General features: G+C 44.6%; 2 protein-coding genes across 8 annotated transcripts in view; one reads left to right on the forward strand and one right to left on the reverse strand.

Annotated features, from left to right (window-relative positions):
* Positions 1-2,500: 2,500 nt before the first annotated feature.
* On the forward strand, positions 2,501-18,165 carry SLC24A1 (solute carrier family 24 member 1). Its single transcript, XM_009945420.2, has 9 exons — positions 2,501-3,469; positions 5,226-5,288; positions 6,334-6,442; positions 12,844-12,930; positions 14,660-14,763; positions 15,415-15,615; positions 15,987-16,076; positions 16,949-17,115; positions 17,841-18,165. Exons 1-9 carry the CDS (start codon positions 2,546-2,548, stop codon positions 18,088-18,090), a joined length of 1,995 nt encoding a protein of 664 aa, XP_009943722.1. The 5' UTR covers positions 2,501-2,545; the 3' UTR covers positions 18,091-18,165.
* Positions 18,166-19,381: 1,216 nt separating this feature from the next.
* DENND4A (DENN domain containing 4A) overlaps positions 19,382-26,412 on the reverse strand; it is a 67,018-nt gene continuing 59,987 nt past the window's right edge. For 6 of the 7 annotated variants that reach the window (XM_075432193.1, XM_075432191.1, XM_075432195.1 and 3 more), the window contains 6 exons: positions 25,956-26,210; positions 25,332-25,449; positions 25,154-25,180; positions 24,468-24,630; positions 23,448-23,512; positions 19,382-23,192 (listed from right to left, as the gene is read on the reverse strand). In XM_075432193.1, coding sequence (XP_075288308.1) covers positions 23,056-23,192; positions 23,448-23,512; positions 24,468-24,630; positions 25,154-25,180; positions 25,332-25,449; positions 25,956-26,210 — 765 coding nt within the window. In that variant the 3' untranslated portion in view covers positions 19,382-23,055. The remainder of the gene's footprint in view (positions 23,193-23,447; positions 23,513-24,467; positions 24,631-25,153; positions 25,181-25,331; positions 25,450-25,955; positions 26,211-26,412) is intronic. The other variant, XM_075432196.1, reaches the window with a different exon arrangement.

Here is a 26,412-nt window from a genome sequence, read left to right on the forward strand (position 1 = left end):
GGCAGGGGGTTGGGCTGGGTGACCCATAGAGGGTCCTGCCAACCCCTGCCATGCTGTGATTCTGTGATTCTGTGAAAAGTACCGCCATGATAGTCTTTAGCCAAGACTGTTGTTACCCCTCCCTCTGCAGAGCTGTGCTGTACCGGTGCTGCTCACTAAGAGTCACTGGCACCATCCCCAGGCTTTACTGGCACCATCCCCAGGTTACTCTGACAGCGAGGGACCAGGCCCCAGCGTCCCTTGGCCTCCTCCATCGCGGTGCCGGAGCTGAGGGAGCTCCCTCTGACATTGCAGAGTGGCCTGGTGTGGTGGCAAAGGCCAGCAGAGCTGCGGGTCTGGCCTGTCAGCTGCCCAAGGTGCCTCAGAATGGAGCTTCGAGCCGTCTCGCTGGAGCAGCCTCGGCTCCTTGCGGAGAGGCGGTGTGATTTACCCCCGCCGCTCTCTTCCACGGCTGCTGCGGGACTGGTGCGTGTCTCACAGTTGGTGCTCTCGTCTGGTGGTTTGTAACTGAGGTGATCGCCTGCCCTCGCACTGAGAATAACCTGCAGCAGCAGACAAAGATACTGGCTTCAGAGATAGACCCAAATCTATACAATACTGTTTAATCTTCTTAGGGGCTGCGGGTATTAAACTGGATTGGCTATTCCTCCAGTAATATGCCCTTCACACCTGACCCTCCCTTGTATTAGACCTCTGCTAGCAGAGGCATCATGAAAATGGGATCATTTTCGTCTGCCTTTCTCCGCAACAGCATCTCCCGCCTGGCTGTTCAGCATCAAAGAAGCTTCCAGTGCTACGTGCAGCCGTCAGCGCTGCTCTTCCTCTTGGACAGCATCTTTGGAAGGTAAGCCGTGGAGGTTCGTTTGGTTGCTTCAGATCTCTTATGGCTGAGACAGTCCAACCAGCGAGAAAGGAGTTGCTCGGGAGCTGACCCGTAAGAGGCAACATGCTCTGGAAAAGAGCTGCTACGCTTACGAGGTTAGAGGAGCAAAGAGGCCCATCAGGTGCTGTGGAAGGCTGGAGAGCTCTTACAATTGATCCTGGCTTTGGATATGTTTCTGCTTGCAAAAGGTCTTTTAAGCAGCTCGTTTTGGAGAGGAGAATTAAAAACGATGTCTAAAGAGGGATGAGTACATACATCTTCTGTTCTCTCTGTGTCATTCTTTTTACTCACTTCTCTTTATTAGGAAGGGTTATTTTCTAATAATGTGCAATTTGTTATACATATTATATTATGAAATTCTGCCAGATGCATGTTCATGTTCTTTTTACACATGAAAAGCAAAGCTTGTATCATCTATTTATTTAGGTACTCCCAACTGTATTACTGTTGACTTAGTGATCCTCCCAACTATTTAAAAGAAGATAATATTGCCTGTCTTGCAAGAAATTTAGGCTGATTACTTCACTGGGTGTTATGCAAGAGGGTAAGTGTGTGCTAACTTGCATGAAGAGCTTATCTGAGAGTGGCTTACAAAACTGTGGTTCACATCCAGCTCAACATCACATAATGTTCTCACTCTGGGGAAAAGAAATCCATGAAGAGTGATACTCTAAGGTAAAACATTCAGCTGGTGCTGAAGGGTGAATTCTGTCCAGCCCCAAATCACTGTCTCCATGCTGTCACAGCTGCAGGCTGTCACTCTGGCATTTACAACTTCTCTCCCTTTCTAAACGCTGTTCAAATAATTATGCAAGATATGCTAATTACCCCCTAATAAAAGGTATGATTGCAGTTCCACTTTGCCAGCTCTGATTCCTACAGAAAGGCTTGAAAAGATGTAGTCATAGAAACAAATGGATATTCAGCACCCTCAGTTTTACTAGAACCGAGTCTTCCTCCTGCTTTTCTCAAACTGAAAGAAAAAAATCTCACCGCTGCCTGGCTCGTATTCTGGGGCAGCGCGCGGCTGGAGAGCCACAGAGCAGCACAGCTGGGAACCATCACTCTTCATCCTCGTGTTGGGGTTACGTGGGTGAATAACTGGGCTGTTTGCAGGAAGGCTTTAACAGCATGATTGTGTCTTCAGAGCATCACCTTTCCTAGCAATTTGAGGCAGGTTCCTTGACAGAAGCCGTGTCCTCCCCCCCTTCAGAGCACCAACCCAGTTGCTAATGTTACACGATAACAACTGGACTCAAGTGTAAACACAGACCTTAATAGATTGAACTGTCTTATCCAACTCCTTTCTATATTAAGCCAAACCTATGATTATTAATCACCGTAGCCTACAGTCACAGTAAAAGAGGAAAAGACTGAAACCTGTAACTAGACCCGACTTTACTAATTTAAGTCCATTTCTTTTTATAGCAAAATAGAAAAGCAGTCAGTGAAGTAATGTTACCCAAATGGTGCAAAGTGGCAGTACTTTGTTTTTTACATTAGATTTTCTTTTGCAGGATTCTACGCTTTGTGCCATGCAGTCTCACTCCTGATGCTTAAGATCAGCGAGAAACTCCAATGGTGGATAGAAGTGCAAACTGCTGATCAAGAGAAGTCTTCAGTGGCTTCTGGACGCGGCTCTGATTTTTGAACCTTTAGGAAATGCATTTACCACGGAGAAGGCGGCTACAACGGAACCGAATCTTTTTCTTGCTTGCCACAGTGTTGGTCCTCTCTCTCTATCAGCTCCAGTTCAGCCCCTCTGCCCCTCCAGCACCCCAGAGAGCACCCCCACCCACGGACCCTGTGAAAGTGACCTCCAAGGACCTCTCCAGCAACAAGACTGCCGTAACGGGCAATGTCACAGCAGCACCCAAAATAAGGCACTGTGTATATGTGGATCCTGAGCCAACTGTGCCCATCACGACATCAGTGGATACAACATCACAGCAAGAAAACATCAGTGAAAGCTACCCAGATGAAAGGCCACCATACGAGTCCAAAGGAGAATATCCCCAGGACCTATTCAGTGTGGAAGAACGCAGGCAAGGGTGGGTTGTACTTCACATCTTTGGCATGATATATGTATTTGTGGCCTTGGCCATAGTGTGTGATGAGTATTTTGTCCCTGCTTTGGGAGTGATCACAGAGAAGTTGCAGATCTCTGAAGATGTGGCTGGAGCCACCTTCATGGCAGCAGGTGGATCAGCACCAGAACTCTTCACCTCCCTCATAGGTGTCTTCATCTCACACAGCAATGTGGGCATCGGTACCATTGTGGGCTCAGCAGTGTTTAATATCCTCTTTGTCATTGGCACTTGTGCCCTCTTCTCAAGGGAGATACTCCACCTGACATGGTGGCCCTTATTTAGAGACATCTCATTCTACATTGTAGACTTACTGATGCTCATCCTGTTTTTCCTAGACAGTGTCATTGATTGGTGGGAAAGCCTCCTTCTACTGACTGCCTATGCCACATATGTATTCACTATGAAACAGAACGTGTACCTAGAACAATGGGTGAAGCAGGAGCTCAACAAGAAGCTAAACGCTGTGCAGGCAGCATCAGCAGAGCATATACGGAAGGTTGGTGTCCTTATTGTTCAGAGGGCAAGTTGGAAATCGTTCATTGTAGTGTAAACCCCAAAGAAAAACTGCATCTCCTTCACAAAGGGCATATTGAAACAAAACCTCAGAATACAGACACTGGTCAATAATTATGGTTATAGTATGAGGGAAATACAATCTAGATAGTAGAGATTCTAAGAAATTAGAGAACACCTCTAAAAGGGAATTCTGCCATTGCAATTACTAAAGATACCGGTTGTGGTCTCTCATCTGCTTGCTAAGATATGCGTGGGATTTTGCTCACTTGGTTATAGTAAAGGAGTTTAAAAAAAAACACTTGCAGGAGCATATTGTTAGTCTGGGAACATGGTTGGACAATTCTGTGGTAAATAGAAGCAAAAAAGCTCCTGGTAAGAGGCTCTGCCCAAGCCTGTTGCGGATGAGAGTTGTTGGAGGGAATTCTCTTTTCCAGTTCTGAAGCTGGGTGTGTCGCTGGGACGCTGGTGGTACTGCTTGCTGCCCAATCTGCAGCGCAGAAGGGGATCTGGCAGCCGTTAGCAACCATTGCCACCTCTCCCAGTCACCGTTTGGCAGCAAGATCGAAATGCCCAGATCCCATTTCCATGCTCTGACCACACTGCGTGAGCTCAGAGATGAGTCCGTATGCTGCCGGTGCTGAGACGGGGAGGTCTGTGGCTGTGACTACACACTCCAGTTTGAGATCACGGCCCTTCACTCATTGTCCTTTGAAGGAAGAGTTGACTGCTTACACAAAGACAGTATCTGAAGGCATCTCCAGAGCCAATTACCCTTTCAGACTAGCAGATCTGGCCAGCACATGGTCTCCAGAACACTTGGGAATTTGTCTGCTTGAGTGTCCTTCCCCAGATCTCCTACTACCTCTTTGTCCTCTTGGCCTGTGCTACTGCCAGCTGTTGAGCACAGACCCTTAGATCTCAAATTCTCCCCTGGCATTGGTGTGCTTCACTAGTTGGATGTGTGCGCTGGCACTCAAGCATGCTTTGACCCTTCTGGTCTCGGCACTCCCTTCGTATAAATTAAGGTGAGAAAGGAAGAGGAGTGAGGATGATTGAAGAGGTGCAGAATCAAGAAAGTGCTTTTTTTTCCTCCTCCTGGTCTGTCTTTCAGCTGGGGCTTGAGACTGGGAGTCGTGAAAGCTCATTCCAGTGGGGTATAGGTGCAAGATACTGCAGCTGTACGCATACATCACTGTGGACATCACCAGTCATCACAAATTGAATCCAACCCTTCAGAGTGAAGGAAAAAACCCTGCACTTTAAGCTTACAGAGAACTCGCACTACCGTACAGTAGTGTGACAGAGAGCTGCTGGACCTAACCCTTGGGAAAAACAAATGACCTATGCGGAAAGTAATGCCAATCACTGGAAAAAAATTCCCCTTTGCACCTTCATTCTGCCTCTGCTGGAAAAGGAGTAGGGGTACAGATGTTTGGGGATGAAGTCTGGGGCTGCCTGTATCTACAGGAATCAGGTGGTAGAGGCCATCTGAGTCCACCTCCAGGCACCTGCATCCGCACTCAGGAGTTGTAGGTATAATCCTGTTCCTCTTGGAGGCCACATGGTTCTGAGGAGAGCACGTGGCTTTGGCTCTTTCAGTAGCATCCATGCATAGTCATTTCCGTTAGCTGTCCCACTCTCTTGCAGACAGTAGCCTGAAGAGCTATCATTAGATCCTGAAAAAGCAGGTGAAGCAGTAGTGGTGTTCAGTCTTTTTTGTTCTTGCTTGCATGCAGAAAAGCAGTGGGGCAGTTGCAGATGATGGAACAAAGAAGCCAGCAGATGGGAGGAAGCTGCAGGTAGGTCTCAGCAACTTCGTAACTGAAGTCATTATATTTTTAACCACTTCCTGTGTCAGGTCATGAATAAAGGCATCAACTTCTGTGTCAAGAAACCTGGACCAAAGCCTACTCTGTGCAAAGAACCAGCCATGCTTGGCACGATAGCTACAGCTTACTTAAGAGGACACCTGGCTGAGTTGTGTCCTCAAAGGAATTTTTCTAAAAATTAAGAGACAGCTCAGGCTTCCCAAGTGGATTTGACTAGCAGAGTGCTGTTCATTCTGCGCTTTAAACAGGCATAGAGAAATTCAGAGCACAACTTTTCTTACCTGGTTTCATGGCCAATTTTCCTCCTGAGCTCCCAGAGCAGAGGCTGGTAGGGTCTGTCCTTCCCCGTAGCGAATGCTGAAGAGCTCATTCCTCTGCTCCTGGTTAAGTTGCTGAGCCTTTGTCTTCCCATGGCTGGCCAGCCATTGCACGCAGAGGCCTGTCTGATGTAGTGGCTGTATACCTATGTAACTTAACACGTGGGTGTTAGCTTCCTCATACGGATGCTGCTTGTTCCTCTCTGCACTTAACTAACCTGTACTAATTAATGTTCAACCAAAAGCTCATTAGGACTCTAGTGTTGACTATGAGCAGAGCACCAGAGCTTTCGAGTTTAAATCAGGACACCTGATGTGACCGTAGCATTAGATTGTAGCACCATATAAATCTACACAGTTATTAATAAGTTCACGACTAAGAGAATTGCGTGCTTTGATTATTATAATTTGTAATAACATTGTATTGATGCTGAGTCCATGCAAGCCCATTGCGTTTATCCAAGGAAGGGCTGGCCTGCTATCTCAAAAGCACATCTCTCGCTGTGAGTGGTCAGTATTGACGGCCATCCTGTGAACTTGAACGCAGAGGCTGTTTAAAATCCATGCTGCGGCTGCTCCTTGGGTTGGGGAGATTAGCCTCCGTATAAATGCATCCCCCCCAGGGCAGAGGTGAACCGACGATGGAGATGTTTTGAGGAGGAAACTGCTACTGACTGCTGCATTGTACCTTTCCGTAGCCTGCATCAGCCTTACAGCGAGGCAGCAGCTCGGCCTCCCTCCACAACTCCCAAATGCGCAGCACCATCTTCCAGCTCATGATCCACACCCTGGACCCCCTGGCAGACGGTGAGTGAGCGCTCCATGTCTGAGGGACGTGGGTTGGCAGCCCGGATCGCAGAGCAGTTTGGGTGTGAATGCAGCCTCTGTATGCCGGGGTGTTGGGGATCAGCGACTCGTCCTTGAAAAGCAGCTCTGAGCGTCACCGATGATGTTAGAGGAGGGGAGCTCTGCCACAGTGGGATGTAGCCCTTCTGGTCATGGGGCTAGCCAGGACAAACACCTCGCGTTTTGGCCCTGCCATGCCTACTTGGCCTGTGCCAAACTGGTTGCTGCTGTGGTGGCAGCTGCTGCTGGAGGGGGCATGAGGACACGTGGAGCAGCCGCTGTTACTGGGGTCCCTGCAGTCCCCCATCTTCTGCTGTCCCTGACAGCAGGGGCAGCAAACATGAGTTAAAGGCTTCCTCCATCTCACAACATGTCACACCTTCCTTCCTCTTCTTCGCTCAGACCTCACCACAGCCTTGGTACAGCAGCATTCAGTGCTGACTACATTCTGAGAAAGAGCTGCTCGACCGATCAGTCTCATTTACGAAGGGAGAACGAACAGGGGGAGAGCTCATTACCTGTGCGGCTCCCCAGCTGTGCACACAGCCCCTCACAAGGCAGAAACCTAAAGGAGAGGAAAAAGAAGTTAAAACACTTGAAGAATTATCATTTGGACAGTGGTTAAAATCCCAGCTGAGATCTAAAACATACACCAGGTTCCAATTATGAGGGTGAAGTCGATCTGTATGTGATTAGACCAACACTGAGCACCTCTAGAAGCCCACCTGCAACGCTGCAGTACCGTCCCTGCCATGGAAAACTGCACCCACAGCACTTTGCAGGCAGCGGGCCAGGGCTGATCGGCTCAGGGCTAAGACACCTTCTTATAAGCTGCCCAGGGTGCAGAGAAGCCATATCTCCAGACAGTCCCAGGCCCTTTGTACACGAACTTTTAATGTGCTGCTTGTATCAGCTCTAATCCAAACACAGGGTGAAGGTTCTTTTGCCAAGAAATGGTGAAGCATGTTAAAAAAAGACGGTTTTTTAGATTTTCTTTCCTAGCTCAGCGCATGCCCTGCCCCTCCACTGCCCTACTTGTTCTAAAGAGATTATCTGTTGTCCATTCAAAGAGAGGTTGAAGCTAAGCAGATCAACACCTCTCGTGTCTATCACAGAGGTTACAAAAAGGACTCTCCAGATCAAAATCCCAGCTGCACGAACCGATCGAGGGAACAAAGGAGGCTTGGTAAGGACAGCAAGACTGATCAGTGTCCGCTCTGACAGATTTTAGTAAAGGCACCCATCACGTCACTAACGGCAGCCTAACAAAAGCCAGACTCATCAGGGTTTGCTCTACTGCCCTTGCCTCCTGTCCCCCTAAAAGGGACTATCAACAGCACAAGGATAAACCCCAAAATTTGCAAGAGGACATGCCATTGCCTTTAGCATCAGAAAGTGCTGGGCCTGAGGGACTGCTGCCCCTCAGAGACCCTCCAGCACCTTCTCATCCTTCCTGCGCCCCTAAATGTCTTTCTGCAGCGCCTGCCCACCCCAGGCCAGCACACGCGCCTGGTCCAGGCTGGTGTCCTGGTGAAACCTGGGACCTCAGCTGAGCTGTGGGGGCCTGAGGATGCCAGCCCAGGGCGAGGAGAGCGCTCCGGTGCTTCCCCAGCCCAGGATACGCTGCTGGGGGGATTCAGTGCAGTGGTAAGCCACTGGCCTTGCTAAAGAGGCTGTTATTACCACGGCTTGTCAATATTTAATAAAAGAGACTGGGTGACAGTTTGAATCTTCTCCGAAAGTCAACGTCCCCCCTCCTTTCAGCCAGGCAGGCTTTGAGTTACCGTCTCAGTGTACAACATCCACTAGATGGGAGTGTGACCATATGTACTTACGCAAGTCTAATAGTCACAACAGGGACTATGCGAGGATGGGCTACGGTCTTTCCAAAAGCTTTTTGTTTCTCAGACCCTTTGCTATAATAATGCCACGGAGTTAAGGGCAAAACCTCTGCCTCAGGTACATGCCTGTTCTGCTCAACACTGCCAGAACAGAGACAGCTCCTTAAAAAAGATAAAGAATTCTACTGATAGTACAACAGCACAGCACTCAAAGTCAAGAAGCCAGTGTCCCAGTGCTGCGTACCTAGTAGGTGACACTCCGTACCCTGACAAATTCATACCCAAAGAAAAAGGAGTCTGGAGAAAAGGAATCATTCATGAATAGACTGAGAAACCAAAGTGCCTTGAGGACGTTGGCCAAAAAGATGAAGTGACTTCCTCAGGGTGACTCTGAAAAAGGATTTGAACCCAAAAGGCATATCAGGACTGCGAGCTCAGCCTTGGTGTTAATTGGGCTGCAGCCCTTGGGTACCCTCAGCCCTAGTTCCCACCGAGCACCAACAAAGTCCTGCTCTCTGCAGTGTCTGCAGCACTGGCTGTACCGGACACATTGCTGTAATTAGGTTGCAACAAAAAAGATGATCCCAAAGCAATTTATCTTTCCTTAAGGGTCCTTGTTCCTTCTTGCCAATGCCTGTAGCATCAGCACTTCGAGGCTGTGGTAAAGAACACCCTGCCAAAGAAAAATGTTGCCAGCTATTGCTCAGCAGTTCCTAGCTTAACCCACTGAAATGAGGATCTCTGTCGGGTTTCCTTCCTTGTGCTGCAGTTGCATTTTGTCTGGGCAGCGCAGAAGCAGTTTCAGAGCAGCTAGAGTACAAAAATATGGAAAACCTACCGGCACTGGGCCTCCAAAACCAAATTCCAGAGGCAGAGGTCTTAGAAATACAGTAGAAGTCGGAAATACAAACTTTTTTTCGCTGTTCCTAATGAAACACCCCTTGTGTAAACAAAATTTCTTATTTAAACAGCGGATTATGTTCAGAATGGGTTTTTTTTTCTTTTTGTATTAGGAAGCGATCATTATTTCAGCCTTTTTCTCTGTCTGCAGGAGACTAGGCATTTTAATTTAGAAATTCTAACATTCACACTGCATCCTGAATTATATTTTTGATAGAAGCTTTTATTTTCGAAGTGTCTTTTCTTTTAAATGAGGAATTTCTAGCACCTTGGTTCCCCCCCCCCACTTTCTCTGAAAGTGTGTAGAAGCAAAGCTTGAGAACTTTTCACAGAATCCCAGAATCCCAGAATGGTCGGGGCTGGAAGGGCCCTCTGTGGGTCACCCAGTCCAACCCCCTGCCGAAGCAGGGTCACCCAGAGCAGGCTGCACAGCACCGCGTCCAGGCGGGTCTTGAATATCTCCAGAGAAGGAGACTCCACAACCGCCCTGGGCAGCCTGTGCCAGGGCTCCATCACCCTCAGAGGGAAGAAGTTCAAGATCTTCTGGCTAGACACCAGAGGGAACTGTTGGGGAATTAAAGGGAACAAGGATTTTGGAAAGCCTGAGGAACCCTCTCATTTTTCAACCTCCGGTCTTACTGTTGGACTATTGTTTAAACTCTAGTCATACAGGGAAGAAGACAGAAGCCTGCTTTTACTCTTGAATGAAGAAAAAGGCTCCAGCAGCAAGGTTATCGGAGCTGTCTGCCCTCAGTATGCCCCAGTTAATGAGCTAACGATTTTGGAAATCAGACCAGAATAAAGCAGCAGCCAGTGTTGCAGGCTAGAGTTGAGCTAGAAGACCGAAGGCGGCTTCATTAGCATTGAATTACTTGTTTTAAGAGAAACATGATACTAAGGAGCAAAAAGAATTATGAATTTGTTTTTTTACTTCCATTTTTAGACAGCAGAACCTCCAAATCCTCCAGGTTCATGCCAAATCTTAAAGAAAAAAAAAAATCCTTCCTGCTGTTCATGTAAGTTAGTCCTGTTAGATTAAATATTAGAGCCAAAGAATTAATTAAATCTATAAGCCAAGCTCAAGGTAGAAGCTCCACTGTCACCTCAAGTCCAGCCTGGATGCTGTCAATCCATAGCACAAGAATCTTCCTGATGAGCACCTTGGGGCCGCTGGACACAGGCACGTCCCGTGTGACGGCTCTCAGACCAGGGCCGGCGTTAGCGGCGGTGAATGCGAGCCGGCAGCCCGGCACAGCTCTGCGCACCCCACACCGCGAGCGCGCTGCCCTGCTCAGCTAATCCCCAGCCCCGGCGAGGGCTGAGCTGGCAGATCTCCTTCCTCCCCATGCTGACCTGCAGATCTGGCCAGCTTGTGGCCAGCTCTTCCTTCAGTCTCAGCCCACCCTGCGTGAAATGTGTGTCAGAGGAATTAACACCTTTGTTAAATAAGGCTGATCTCATGAGAACTGGATAGCGGCGTGGACCTAAGCTGTTTATCCTGACAGAGAGACGCTCGCGGGCTCGGGTCGGTGCTCACAGCTTGCAGCCTCGGTGAGGGCGGGAAGCCAGGAACTTGCATTTCTATAATCTCTTTCAGGCTAAGCCTGACCGCCCCGACCCTGCTGACAGCAGCCTTTGCAAACAGCTTCTGGGAAAAGCCGAACAGAAAGATGCATTGCCCAGTGGTTAGAGGAGAGCGGGAGCAAAAGGTCACCCCTTCGTTGTGCTGCACCGAGGTGTGCTTGTGCTTAGCATCAGCAGAGGGGGAACGCAGCAAAGCGCTTCACATCCCCTCGGGTAGGCTTCGATGTAGGCTCCCCTACGAGGAGAGGTTGAGGGAACCGGGCTTGTTCAGCCTGAAGAAGAGAAGGCTGCGAGGGGACCTTATAAATGCCTACAAATATCTGAAGGGTGGGTGTCAGGAGGATGGGGTCAAGCTCTTTTCAGTGGTGCCCAGTGACAGGACAAGGGGCAATGGGCACAAACTGAAGCATAGGAAGTTCTGTCTGAACATGAGGAAGAACTTCTTCCCTCTGAGGGTGACGGAGCCCTGGCCCAGGCTGCCCAGGGAGGCTGTGGAGTCTCCTTCTCTGGAGATATTCAAGCCCCGCCTGGACAAGGTCCTGTGCAGCCTGCTCTGGGTGACCCTGCTTGGGCAGGGGGTTGGACTGGGTGACCCACAGAGGTCCCTTCCAACCCCGACCATTCTGGGATTCTGGGATTCTGTGATGTTGGGCATGGAGGAGTCAGGCTTCTTAGTCCCAGCCAGCCTTTCACAGGAGAAGAGCTCAGCTTTTCATCTCTGTCCAGCCACTCCAGTGTTCAGTGGAAATCCCAGCTGGTGAAAAATGATTCTGTCAGATGGTAACAGGAATCTCACCAGAACAGGACTCAACCCGAGAGGCCTTAATGTCGGAGCCGCTCCTTGTTGTTGGACATACACCAGAGTCTACTGATTTTCACGAGGTTCAGCTCAGAACGGTAGATCTGCCTGCATTTTTGGACCTGCTACTTCTATAAACTCAGCATCATGGTGATGAATAAAGTGTCAGGGCCATGCCCTTGAGGCGAATGACAACAGCACATTCTGGTTGCGCAGTCAACAATACGGTAGATTAAATCAGTGTGATAAAACTTTCAGAGGAAATTAATTTACAGCCCCGCACACAAGCCAGGCGTAACACGGCCAATTTTTTGTGGCGAGTGTCCATGTGCAAACCCTGTGACCCTCAGCTTAGTCAGTGGGTAGGCAGCTCAACAGAGGATATAGATCAGAGTGAAATGAGGCTTTTCTTTGAGCCAAAGACCTGCTCGCTTTCAAGGAGAGCAGGAGTGAGGGTATCTGAGCACATCACCTGGCTATGGAGACACACAGTTTCACAGCTCACCGTAAAACAATAATAAAGCCGCTCACTGTTCACAGCGGAAGGAGTCCCCAGCAGCCCCAGAAACACAGTGCTGGACACTGCACTGGTGAAGGTGATCTCTCAGGTCGCCTGGGCTGTGCTGAACCTGGATACCAGGAATTTTGATCAGCTCCAGCAGACGAGACACTCGCGTATACTTAGAGAAATCAATTATTCTTCAGATAAGCGGAACATAAAAGGTTTTTATTTGCCTTACCATCAGGTGGCCATGACGCAAGCAGCACAGCAAAGCCTCCTCAACAGCCACATGGCAGAAGGAAGGTGTCATTTTTCGCTTGCACATAATCTAGCCTGAAAAAATCAACAGTCCTTTGGGAACAAAATGATATTGCATCGAAACTCCTCCTCTGTTCTTGCTGCATTTGCTTTCTATGAAGTACAGATACGCCCTGTAGTACTGGCTGGAAAGGATTTCTCTTCCCCCTAGATTCTCTTTCAAATATGAAAGTACTAGTTGCGTGTCAAATTGCTGGCATAATTGCCATAGTACCAAGCTTTTAAATATAACAGCTACGATCAGCTAGCAGCAGCCAAATGTGGGGCCACAGCCAGCCAGCCAGCTCACACGCCAGCGCTGACTGCAGTCCGTGCAAGGGGAGTGGGGCAAGAGAGCGTGCGTGTGTTGAGGGGAGGAGGCAGAGGGGGGCTTTGCAAAGCCGACAGCTGCTGACGAAGGCGTCTTTCTCATCCACAGCCAAATTCAAAGACAGGGTTGACATCCTGAGCAACATCGCCAAGGCCAAAGCAGCAGCTCTGGCTGCACAAGGATCAAAATCAGAAGGTGAGTGCAAGAAGGGTCAGTGCTGTTTGCCCCGTTTTGCACTGCAGTCCCCCACCTTCCCAGCACTCAGCACCCAAGGGCTGGCAGAGAAACACCATGCTCTAATGCAGATTTTCTGTTATTACTGGTCGCAGATGGCTGCTGTAATAATGCAGCAGAAATCAATCGACGTGTGCTAACAGTGGGCAATAAAAGCCATCCCCACAGGAGCCTGGGAGCGGTTAGTGAGAGAGCATCCCAGCAGAGTGCCACACCGATGGGGTGTAAACTGCCACCAGGAGGGTAGAAGAGGGGAAATCCGGCCATTACAGACAGCCGTTGGGTGCTGCTACGCTGCTGATCTTCGGCAGACCCTGCAAACGCGGTGTTCATTACAACAAAGTACCTTCAGTTCAGCCTAGAAATCTGGCACATTTGCAGAAGAGCACGAAGGATTCCTCCAGAGAGAAAAGCTGCACGGACTTTACCTATATCAGTTCTGAGGGTCTGTGCATCCTCCCTTTTAACAGTTTGTGCTTTTTCACCGCTGATCCACAGGCTTTCTGAGCTGATTCAGAGGCAGCAGCCGGCCTGTGCTGCGGCGCGGCTCTGCGCTGTCAGGGAAGCGGGAGAGTTTGAAAAACAAGCAGACTTCTGTGCAGGAGGTCCCACCTCCACCATCACCCTGCAGTCACCTGAGTACCTCACAACATCGGGTCTCACCTACGTGAATGAGAAAAAAACCCCGTGCACATTCCAAAAGCATTGTCACTCTGTCTCCACTTTGGGCTGAAAGTATCCCAGGGGAACTCTCTTCAGGCCTGGTGTCAGCAATCCCTGAAAACACGCATTTCTGAAAACCTCCTGTCTCGACTTGCTCCCTGGCACAGCTGCCAGGCACTGTAGTGGACCAGCTTACTCCCCCTGGGGTAAGATCCCCTGTAATGCCCCATCCCGGTGCGATTCATGGGATAACACGATCCGACTGACTTCCCAGGCTCGACTATACGGAGGGGATCGCTTAACCTAAATTGCAGCAGGCTGCAAAGGGCCCTTGCTGTGGCCCAGCAGGGAGTCAGGCACCCCCTCTCACCTCCGCTCCGCGCTAGCCCTGTTTCCACGCTGCCCCGCACAGAGGTTTCTGTGCTCCTCCTGGCTCTGCAGGTTAACCCAGGAACGGCGCAGAGGACGTGGCGGTTATTTCCTTGTGTGCATCCGCACTCTTCTATTTGCATTTGAATGCCTACCAAATGAGTAGGGATTGAAGTCTGGCAGCACATAACAGTCATTTCTCAGAAGCCTTGAAGAACATCAGATCCCTGGAGAATGCCATGCTCTACTAAAAAAAAAGGGGAAGCAAAGCTTTACATCCTTTCTGGCTTTTAAGGATGGCTTTAATTAGATCTTCAGAGTCCAGAATGTAACCAAGAAACACTCATCAGTTGTACATCAGATAATTAGCATTTCCCTGTTGTTATGCATGTGCCTCTTAGAGCAGACAGGTCATAGGAGCATCAAGGTATCATTCTGCACCAGGTGGGCCAGATTCTGCCCAGCTTTTACTAATCACAGCTAATCACTAACCACAGTAGACAGAGAGGACAAATAGAAAACCTGAGCAGTCGGACTGGGTTTAACATGAAATGCTGCACATTTTAGTAGGAAGCTCAAACCTCCCTGCTGACCAAGAGGATGGTGACCACCTGATGCTGACAGGACTGAAACCAGTATTCCTTCCTCTCACTTTCAGCAGAAGAGGAAAAGAAGGCCCCAAGCAGCGTTCAGGTAACTCCTGCCAGTGACTCAGAACCCAGCAAAGACAAACAGAAGGCAGGCGCAGCGCAAGATGGACAGGTATTTAAATAAGTATCATAGGCAGCAAGTGCTCAGTCCAGACCAACCTTCACATGTACCTTCCTCCTCCTCTCTCTAGAGCTTTTGGGATAGGACCCAACCCATTTCCCATAACCAGCACCTATAAATAGACTGTGTGGGTAGTGATGAGGTATATTAAGGTGTTAGCTGAAACACTTGGCTTACAAACACAAATTGGGTCCAAACTATGACACCAGCAGATACCGTATAGCATTTTCTCCTCAGAGGACTCCTCTGAGGTCAGAGGGCTATTCCAGCGTGAGGGAAGATACGAGTGGCTGCCTGCCCACTGTTCACCAGCGTACATTTCTGTATTGTTTCCCGAATCCCTCCTTTCAACTGATGTGATTTGGCTGTTCTGATGAGGACAGTAAATTTTTCATTTCTGTCAAAACCCTAAAAGTTGGTTCTAGTTAATGGATACCAGTTAGTTAACATAATACACAGGTGCTGAGGGGCTATGCCTGGGTTTTGTCCCACCATAGCAAGGTGGGGGCTGTGGCTGCCCTCAGCTGTGTTACTAATGTGACCTCTGCCAAGGCAAGGCCATGGTGAAGAAACACTGTGCAGCTCCTCCTTAGAGTGAACACATATTGTGTGTGTTTGTTTTTTTTTTTTCCTGATCCACAGCCCTCTTCAGACAGTGATTCCTCAGAAGACAGCAGCTCTGAGAGCGAGGAAGACAGTGATGACGACAGCACAGATGATGATGAAAACGATGAGCCATTATCTCTTGAATGGCCAGAAACTAGGAAAAAACAAGCAATTTACCTTTTCCTCTTTCCCATTGTCTTTCCTCTCTGGAGCACTCTGCCTGACGTTAGAAACCCAGTAAGAATCTGTGTTCCTTCTGCTACTGGATTCATTAACTGAGCTATAGATTTCCTCTTGGCAAGAGTCCCCAGCTCTCTTTCCATGTCTAGATTCTTTGCGTGCTTGAAGTGCTGTTAACGCTGCAGGGAGTGGGACAGGAGCCCCAGCTGCAGTATAACATAGTTCCAGAGACTTCATTTAGTAAACCACAAAAGACTGGCAACTACTGGTCATCTAATCAGGCTGTCAAGCCCAAACATAATTAGAGACACCAGGGTCTATGTTAAAGCAATTGATTGCAGTGCAGAGGCTCAGGTGAATGATTTTCTTTGGGGATTGTTAACTCTCCTGAAACTTCTCCATGTTTTTCTTTTCAAACTTGATTTTAGGACTCCAAAAAATTCTTTGTCATCACTTTTTTTGGATCCATCATCTGGATTGCTGCATTCTCTTACCTCATGGTGTGGTGGGCTCACCAGGTGAGGGCTTTATTTTCTCTCTGCAAACAAGACCATTTCAGAACAAATAGGTGGAGGGAGGGGGAACAGTGTCACTGTGGTATTTTATCTGATGAATTACAGCTGCAGTCATCCATCAAAACAGTAGAAACTTTGTTTTGTTAGAACCCAAAAGGGAATTTTCAATTTCATTCTTTTCCCTTTGACAAAGAGTCATTCTTTTTCGAGAGCGTCCAAGGGAATTTGTGCATCAGTGAAAGGAAAAGCGCCATCAAGATTTATCTTAATACTGCCTTTTCACTGATGAATGCTTCTGTCCAGAGCATAATTATCCCTTACCTAATTAGAATTCTAGGAAATTACAGGTTCTGATTCTGGAAGCTGCTAAATGATCTCAACTCCCACTGCCTTAATGTTCACCTGGTGTTCTGGGAAATACTACTTTGCATTTTGGAGAATCAGACCCACAGTTTGTGTTTAGTGATATATTGCACACTCACGGTATAGCTGATCAGGCCATAAATCCAAAGGCTGTCATTTCCCAAAGCTCTCGGCTCATGCAACGCTGCTGTGAAATTTGGAGCGGGAGAGGTAGAAGACGTCCAGAGGAGGTGAGCTTAGGAGAGAAGAATGACTTGTGCTGTAGCTGACCTGACCTGGCTTAGTCTTGGCAACACTGTGATTAGATGCCCTACGCTACAGGGCAAATTGAGATCAACATACACTATGAAACTTAACTTTATATGCAATAAAGCAGAAAAAATGCTACCACATTTAAGGGGATTAAAACATTCTAACTCAAATATGGCATGAAACCTAAAAGGCTGCACAGAGCAATTAAATTCCATGCTCCAGAACTAACAGCCCTCCCCGACTTCCTTTGTGATTATTAGGTTGGCGAAACAATTGGGATCTCGGAGGAAATTATGGGGTTAACCATACTGGCAGCAGGAACATCAATCCCAGACCTTATCACCAGCGTCATTGTTGCACGGAAAGGCTTGGGCGACATGGCTGTCTCCAGTTCCGTAGGCAGCAACATCTTCGATATCACTGTTGGGTGAGTATTAGTTCAATGCTGAAAGATGCATTTCTTCTGAAATACGAAGCAAGCTGGTTTTATTCCAAACAGGGTCTTAATTTCATTTTATCTGTAATTAAGTGAAAGGCAGCTGGTCAACCAATTACTTTTTTTTTTTTTTTTTAAATCTAACCTAGCAGGAAAGACAGATTTTTTTATAACTTAGTGCAGCAGAGTGAATATTAATTTGCACATTTCAGGTCATTGTTCTGCAGCTTAAAATAATAGTATGTAGCTCAAAACAGAAGCACCCCCATCTTCACCTACCTCTGAGTCAACAGAGACTACTGATTTTTCAATGCAAAAAAGCAGATCTTTGGCTAACAGCAGAGGTTTACAGGCAGGACACTTCTCCAGTCCCTCGGACATTCAGATCCTGTGCAGTCGAGGCTCAGTATCTGTGCCTGTACCTTTCATCAGTAAAGCGTCAGGACTTCCTGCTTTACGATGGCATGCTGAGACACTTCATCCATAGGTATTATCTTAAAAACCCTTTTAGGTTCTTGGATTGCATTATGACAGCACAAGTATCATCCAGCTGCAATTTTTGCCACGAACAACATCAATTTTAGATTTATGCTGAGTTATACTGAATGCAAGCATGCATTTTTTGTATGTAACAGTCTGGAAAAATTGCTTGGTTATGATGCAGAAAATGAACTGCCTTAAAACATTTATTTCAATTACTTTTCCTTTACTTGCAGTTTGCCAGTTCCTTGGTTCCTTTATTCCGTCTTCAATGGCCTCAGTCCAGTCGCAGTCAGTAGCAATGGTTTGTTTTGTGCAATTGTTCTCCTTTTTCTCATGCTCCTGTTTGTGATTATCTCCATCGCTGTGTGTAAATGGAAAATGAACAAACTACTGGGGCTCACCATGTTTGCTCTTTACTTTGTGTTTTTGATCATCAGCGTGATGTTAGAAGACAAGATAATATCCTGCCCAGTATCCGTATGACATTTGGACACTTCAAGATGTATGTAAGCATACATCAAAATCAAGAGGGTTTAAAGTAGCAATTGTTCTACTGAAAAAAGCAACCAGAATTATAACAAACTTACTGAGAATAAAATATCTTTAACATACTAAAAAAAAATAAAACTAATTCTTCAGTGGTATGCCAGCCTCTTCTGTTTTTCTTTAGGATCACGAAAGACCAGATAATGAAGTGACCATAATATCACACGACATACGCATTTAGGCATTCGTGGAAAGGCTAAGATGATACAGATGCATGAAGTTTTCAGTATGGCTGATTCTCCCAAGTTCACAGAGCTGATTTTCAGCACAGAATGTTTACTCATTGTAGTAGTATTTTCGGGAACACACTCTGAATTACTTAGTAAGCTGCTCAAACTCACTGAAATCAATGAACTTTATTCAGTGAGAACAGAATCAGACCCCTAGGGCTGGCCCTTAAAGAACTACTCTGCTTAAAATCCTCATATGGACACAGTTCTGCATCTCGGAAGTGAGCTCCCGCAAACTGCCCGAGAGCAATGGGCAGAGCAGTTCCTGAGGTTTGTGCTGCAGCTACTCTGCCCAGACTTTCCCAATGCAGAGGTAGCTTTCATCCTTTCCGGAGTGCCACTGTGAGGCATCCACAACGGGTACTCTACACATACCTCCAAGAAAGCGAACACAGAACACGCGATGCACTTCAGAGCAAAAGCTTTTTGTTGGCCTTCTTAAGACTGTGGGAAGTGCAATACTAAGGTTTTCAGGGAAAAGCAAAGCAGTAAGAGTTATTTCTGCATGCAGAAGAACACAGATTTGAGAGCTGTTCAACAATCCTGAAAGCTATCCATATGGCTCCTTTTAAATCCTTAGACCTTGCAATACAATCCCTAGAATTTACAGTAAGTGCCATCATACAAGTGTGATGTCATATGCATTTACATCTTACTGTAACAAGACTAAACGGACCTGGGGTTAGAACACCACATTACCACTGACAAAAACTAAAACCAGGAATCAGAAATACTCCAACATGGAGTTGAACTGGTTGAGTTTTGCTTTCATCCTGACAGTAATCTCTGCAATTTACAGATTATTGTATCCAGCACCAATTCCTGTTGTTAGCACTCTCTTCCTTCTACATAACCACCAGGAAAAAATGCCACCGCTATCAACTACCAACAAACCTGAAAGGTTTATTGTTAACAATGCCTGATGTGAGCAAACAGCGTAGTTAAGAGTCGCAGACATTTCTGTCACTCTAATCCATCAAATAAAACGTTAATGAAAATAACCAGAAAGATTTTAAGCTTTTTATTGACTCACTGTAAAACTTCATTTTTGGATAAGACAGAAAAAAAAATTAACATTGTGAACACTGACTTGCATATTTTAAAGGAACTACAAACCAAAGCAAACATCCAACATACTGTTTTTTGGTAAATAAAATTTAAACATTACATATTTACAAATCTACAACCATTCATTTAAAAAGTGCTGCTTGCAGACTAACAAAGTACCATTTTTAAATCCCAGTGAGATAATATCCAGAAATACCCCTCTCTCTTATTACTATTTGCATCTCCCATTTGTTATACTAAGATTTTACATGCAGGAATTTTCTCTTTTTTTTTGGGGCACAAATCATTTAATTTGCCAGTGGAAGTCTAATTCATCAGGCTGTAACTGTACCAACAGCAAACCTCAAAATGGGAAACAGTTAGCAGTGTCAGAGCAACAGCACAATTTCTGTTCACATTTCAGTATTTCATCTCCAAAAACTATTCCAGTGGAATCATAAGTAAAGCAAAATATATATTGCACTGCAAATGTAAAACCTTTGTTTAAGGTTTCTGACATAAGCATTATTTAGTACACAAAAGGAGAAAATTCAGTTCATACAAAATTGTAAATTGAAAATATGTCTCAAATATTTCATTTATCCATCTTTGTGGTATTGGAAAATATACTCAAATTGCTTTTCTAATAAAGGACAGTGAGATTTTAAAACTATTTCAACGCTGAACTGTATGATGCTTAAAAGTTATCCACCTCAGGACCTACATTTTGAACATTATGACTTGAATGAGGAAAAATTCCCACTTAAAGTATATCACTATTCCAACTATATTTTATTATAGTATTTCTACGGTGGACTGACTTGCAATAGACTTTATAAAATATTCATTAAGTATAATGATTTCACTCGAACTGCTACATGATATAGTAATTTAAAAGCACACCCAAATAAACATCAGCAATGGTTCAGGAGTGCCGCTCTGAGGGTGCAAGGACGCAGTAAGGTTGTTTGGCTGAAGGATGCGTACACAACCCTTGTCATGGTATATACTCTTCTGATAATACTGGCAGGACTGTTGATATTTGAACAAAGTGGCAAACTTGTTGGCTTTATAAGTCTGAAGACAGTTGGAAGTACTGACAGCTAAGCTGGGGCTAGAAGGGAGAACGCGGGCCACATAGTACAAATGTTGCATCTGCTCCTGTGCTAGCACACAGAGTTGCAGTGTTACGTCCTAGTAAGTGAGAGGTGGTTAGAGACCAGGCTCAGTCGCTTCTGCCAGACTAAACTTGGAAGTGTGAAGCTTGCTTCATAGCTCAGTACCTCTAACACACCACGGCAGCTCTGGAAAAAGCACTTGCCTTCCTTCATGGCTTGAATGTCCTACAAAACAGTGGCTGCCCCCAGTGGTAGATGACATGGGAAACAGAGCTGCAAAGAGCTAGGAACACGACCCTATACACAGCACAAACATGTAGGAGTTTATATACACAGCAACTACTCTTTGCAACTTTTCCTTGGTAAATACAGCGTACCTACTGTACAGAGCAGAGCATACATGCACTAATAGGTACTTACAATGAATATGTTAAAAAAATAACCTGGTGTTTTTCACAATAGTTCAGAAGAGTGTATCTACCCTACACCGATACACTGTTTACCATCTATCTGGGTGAAAAAAGTAGCTGTATTTCATGCATGAGGAATACTTTACAAGCATGGCAGTACAAAAAGAGAGCATCACAAATCGTTAAAATAAATTAAATATGAAAAATGTTGGTAAGTGTAGCATTGCTAGCTCCACCTCAGGGTGGGGGGGATACTCTCAGAAAGGTCAGCTACATAATTAGCAGCAAATTAGAGAAGAGGTATTACCCAATGAAAGCCTTATCCAACAAGACTGCATCTTGCAATTATCATCAGCATAAACCTGCAGCTCTACAGTATTGCCCTTTCTCCTTAGGGCAGCTTTGTCTTGCTACTTTACAGAGGTCTGGGAGGAGGTTACATAGAGCTTCATAGCAGCATTACTTCTCATTTAAGCCTCCAAGAGGCTCACTCTATTTCATTTAATAAAGTAAATGTGAGCTTTAAAGTTTATCTCCTTTCTGCCTAACTAAATATTGCTGTATTGTTACACTTGCAAACAAAAGAGATTTTTAAAAAGATACCTGCTGGTAGGCAGACCAAAATATAAAATCTAATGTAACAGCTGAATATTTAGAAGTATTGTAACAGCAACAACTAAAAGAAATTAGAATTCAAAACCCATTAAGATTACATAAAGCTATTTGTTAAAGCATGGTTTAATTTGTTTAGGGTTTATACAGTTCAATGTCTGTTTTCCCACCTCCATACAAGACTTCTGATATTTTCTCTGTAGCCTACCTTCTGGCGAGGAGTTGCTATGTGACTAAGAGCACAGAACATTTTTTTAAATTTCTAGAACAAGAAAACATGAGTCAAAAGCCATGACTCCACCACAAGGACCGACATAGCATTTTTCTTCACAGAGAAAAAAAAAAAAGTGTTTTGCCTGTGACAGAGACCAAACATTCCAAGTATGTTTAACTATGCACAATATGCCCCAGTAAGTTACATTCCCTATATATTCCCTGTAGTAAGTTTGCTGTATGTCCTTTAGTTGAAAGCTTTGGATTAGCATTATGTACGTGTCATATTTAGTGTGTTTCAAACACATCCACCAAGACTGAACGCTGCGTGTTTATGAAGAACTCCTTACAGACTGTCGCTTGCTTTGCATCACACCTGCAATGAGGTCATGTTAACAAATGCCAAAAGCCGAGATGGACCGATTCCATCACATAACCTGTAGGACTCTGCAATTTGGTTTCTCTGTGCTAAGGAGTGGGGAGTGAAGAGAACAGGAGAGGAAAAGGAGGAGAATTCTGCACAAGTGTTTTACAGAGACATCAGTGTGTTCGTTAGTAGAGTTTTACAGAAATTTACCATACCTTCCTTCCAATTGCTGTGGTAACACGTTTGCCATGTGTGCATGAGAGAAATCCTGTATCTAGAGTACTGTCTAGGTGAAGGTTAACGTTTTCTATTCTGCTTTAAAAACAAATCACTCTTCAAAAAGTAACTGGACAAGTTACTATAAATAGCAGTGTACTGCAAAAAAAATAAGCACTGTATTGCTTATGCAGCAAGTCCATTTAAAATCCACTCCAGTAATTTAAAAAAATTAAAAAAATATCAACTATAAACAATTTAAAATATGTATAATACAACTTTGTATGCTCTTCATAACATCATGAATATTCTATGTAAACAATAGATTTTGAAGAATTTACTTCACTCACATTAGTTTCAGTGCACTGTTTCTGTCCACCTGTTATTAATTTCTTTTTAAGAAGGGAACTGTAATATGCTGTCCCAAGTTAAATAACTGATTTTGTTTAGAATCTTCCTTTCTGCACATTGATTTGCAGAAAGGGCAAGGGGCAGGGAAACTAACATTCGGCCCATTTTTCACTCTGTCCATTTCCACAACCGTCGACAGGCCTAATTTTTCCAAGGCCTTCTGCCACAGTACATTCGTACATACGTTCTTAAACACTGAAGACTGAGATGTTCCTTGTGACTGAAGCGGTTATTTTACACAGGTATACATCATAGATATCACCTCTATCTAGGTATATTTAAAGATATGGTTCTCCAAAAATCTTTCTGCATTCCATCACTCCAGTACTTGGTGGTCTATCACAATTATGAGTATTCTTCACTTGATTAGCTGTGAGACGGTCATAGGCCATTTTGTACTCTCTGTCAAAAGCATCTGCAGAAATAGAAAAACAACTTCTATACACCGTACTCAAAACCAGAGCCCAAATACAGTGACAGCTAGTACACCTATCAGCAGAAAGTAACTGTGAAGTTCTTTATATTCAGCATTTACCATAGAATGACACACATCTAAATCTACAAGTTTTTTTGTTTTGTTTTTTTGTTTGATTTTTTTTTCTTTTAATCTGAGAAACCATTTTGCATACATTCATCACCTATGCTTATTCAAATAATTTATCAAACTTACCTATATCAATGTTATCTCTTCCTAGGGCAACAAGTGAAAGAAATAGTATTTCTCTGTAAAGGCTCCTGAAAACATAAAAAGAAATGTGAATTTTTATACTGCAATCATACACCACAAAACAATATATTAAAAACAGATTGAAGCATTTAAAGATAACTCATTTTTAGAAAGCGGCATTTTGAACATGATTTCCGACTGCCACCTCCAAAATGTTGTCATTTCTGACCTCTGGAGAATACCTGGCACTCCCCACATCTGGAGACTGACGTGTGGTAGGTCCTTAAGGTGCCCACTGATGTGCTGGAAGTTGCACCAAGTGCACGCAGAGTGAAGCACGCACTTAAGGCACTCGGCCAAATTTCACCAAATTTGACAAACGGGTAAGAAGCCTGCTTTTCTGCATTTCTACATTATGTTGAAAAAGCAGGCGGACAAGCAAATAAACACCCCGTCAATGCTCCAGCTTTTGAAAACACTGCTATATACCCTATTACAAATAAAAATCAGTAAATCCAGGCAAGAAATATAAATTAATAGAAAATAATTTTCACTAATTCCACCACTAATGGGAAAAAACTTCCTGCGTATGAGACTTCACCTCTCTTAGCGCCTCTTCCGTTCCCTACTGGAGGCTTAAAAATAAACAAAAAAATCCACCCATGCACCCTAGGAATAAGTGTAGGGTTTTAAAAATAATTAGTATATAAGTAATATTTAATAAAAAAATATACCCACATATACACATTCCCTATTTGATGTCCCATCGTTCAGAGGTAAGAAGAAAAAAAGGTGGCTGGCAAGGGGGGGGAGAGAGGAAAAAATGAAAAATAGTTTCTCCAATTTCTTTCCAAAATAAGTTTGTGAAAGTTATCACAAAAAAGAATATTTACCAGACTGACATTTGAGAGCACTGCAGAAAACCAGTGCTTTTTTTTCTTTAAAAGACACACTAAGAAAATATAATTCCTTAGCCTTATTGTTGTCCAACCTTGCTCTAGTTCAGCATGTTCGTATTCTTACCTCTGCCTTTTAATATGTGGCCATTTGTTCAGTCTCTCCAGTATTTGACTCATTGGTCCGTACACATCATTCATCTTGATGCTTTTCACCATACTTCTCAAGAGCTCCTGGTTAAAAGAGTCATCATCTTTTTGCAATAAATGGACCATTGGGTACTTCTGGGCTGAAAAACATCAGAAATGCTGTGAGAATAAATACATTCTTTACGTAACAAGTAGAAAGTAATTAAAAAAGGTGGGAGGCTACACAAACCGAAAATGTTAGCATATATCTACTGAACAAAGAACAACAAACATCAAGTCAAAATAATATCAACATAAGGAAACACAAAAAAAGCGCATGAAAGAAAACTCAACAACTTTAATGGGCCATGAGGTATTTTCAGGCATATGATCCAACACTGGCAACAAAATTCTTAGTAAGCAAATTCCAAAAATAAGAAAACAAGCTAAGGGGATGAGATGTCAATGAAAGTTCAGTGTATCACCGAAACATATTCCCTTTTATTCCTCCCTTCCCAATGAAGAAAAAGGCACTGGAGATACTGGCCAGTGATTTGAAACAGATACACTAGAAAACTAAACTTGTTCCAGCAGTTTACTGCTAAACATACAGCCAGCCACCCTCCCTCCCTCCCAAAACAAGTCACACAAACTTAGAATAGCAACACCAAACTTAACACTCACTCTCAAACAAAAGAGTGCGATTTTGACCTGCAAGACAAAAAGCAGTATGATCAAAATCAGTTATGTACTAGCGTGAACTATCCACAAAGAAATCTTTTTTTCAAAATACATTCTTCAGTTGCTCAAAACAAAAATGGTTCTTTGAAGAAATACAAGAAACACAAGAAACAAATCTTACTTTGAGCATTCCACAAAATATACAGAGGCTGCCTTGGATCCTGATGTAACTTCATATTGTCCCAAAGCATCTGAATAAGAACATATTTACTGTCCTCTGACATACAGTTTCGCGGAATCTGAACAGGAGAATGCATACAGAAGGATATTTTATTACAAAGTCATGACAGAGGACTTCTGTATTTAAAATATCTTCGAATCTACAGGCCTCGTGGTAAAAAGCTTTAATATTAAAACTGCTGTAAAACCAGAGAAAGCCAAGTCTGAACAGGATGTCAGTCATACAGCAAATGAGTGTTTTGCGCACCTTCCTACAGTCCTAACTTCCTCCTCCTGCTGCTCAACCAATCAAACTTCAATAAAACCAGTTTGAAACTTACCTTGTTAGTAAGCAAGGATCACAAATAATAGTGTGACCAGGAAGAGCTAAACACCTGCCCCACACAAGTCCTGCTGAGCCCAAGTTCTGGCATTACACACATTTTCCCTCAGTTGACATATTCTTTACCAATTCAGGACTGGGCCCAGCATATTACAAGACATGTTCTAAGAGAGTTACTGAGTTCTCTAATGATGGGAAAGCAAGCATTCCTCACACATCAGTATTTCCCCCCTGATTCCATACCTTAGAGTTTTTATTACAGTGCTCAGAAGAAAGTATTAACCCCGGTAAGTTGCTAGGCAAGTCCAAGCGTCTGAAATACCACACCAAATTCCAGAACACAATAGGATGATGATCTACAAAGTCCGCCACCGTTATTGCATGATCCCCTTCATTTTCAAGTAAGCTCTCAAGCTCTTTCCATACCACTAGAGGACTGAGGTAAGGAACCGTTATAGGATCAGGACTAGGTAAGTGCCATTCTAGGCCCAAGGAATCCTATGGTAAAACAAGAAAACATACCATTAGTTGGAATGTAACTATCTTTACAAAGTCTTATGAATGCTTTTGTTCCCCATAAGACACACCAACATCCAAAAGCTACAACTTATATTAGCCGAAATAATAAACCCTAGTATTTCTTGTAATTTGGGATGGCTAATTCTGTTCTCCCAGTTAATGCTGCTTCACATAAATGTCA

Source organism: Opisthocomus hoazin, chromosome 10 (genome assembly GCF_030867145.1).
Source record: "Opisthocomus hoazin isolate bOpiHoa1 chromosome 10, bOpiHoa1.hap1, whole genome shotgun sequence".
NCBI lineage: Eukaryota > Metazoa > Chordata > Aves > Opisthocomiformes > Opisthocomidae > Opisthocomus > Opisthocomus hoazin.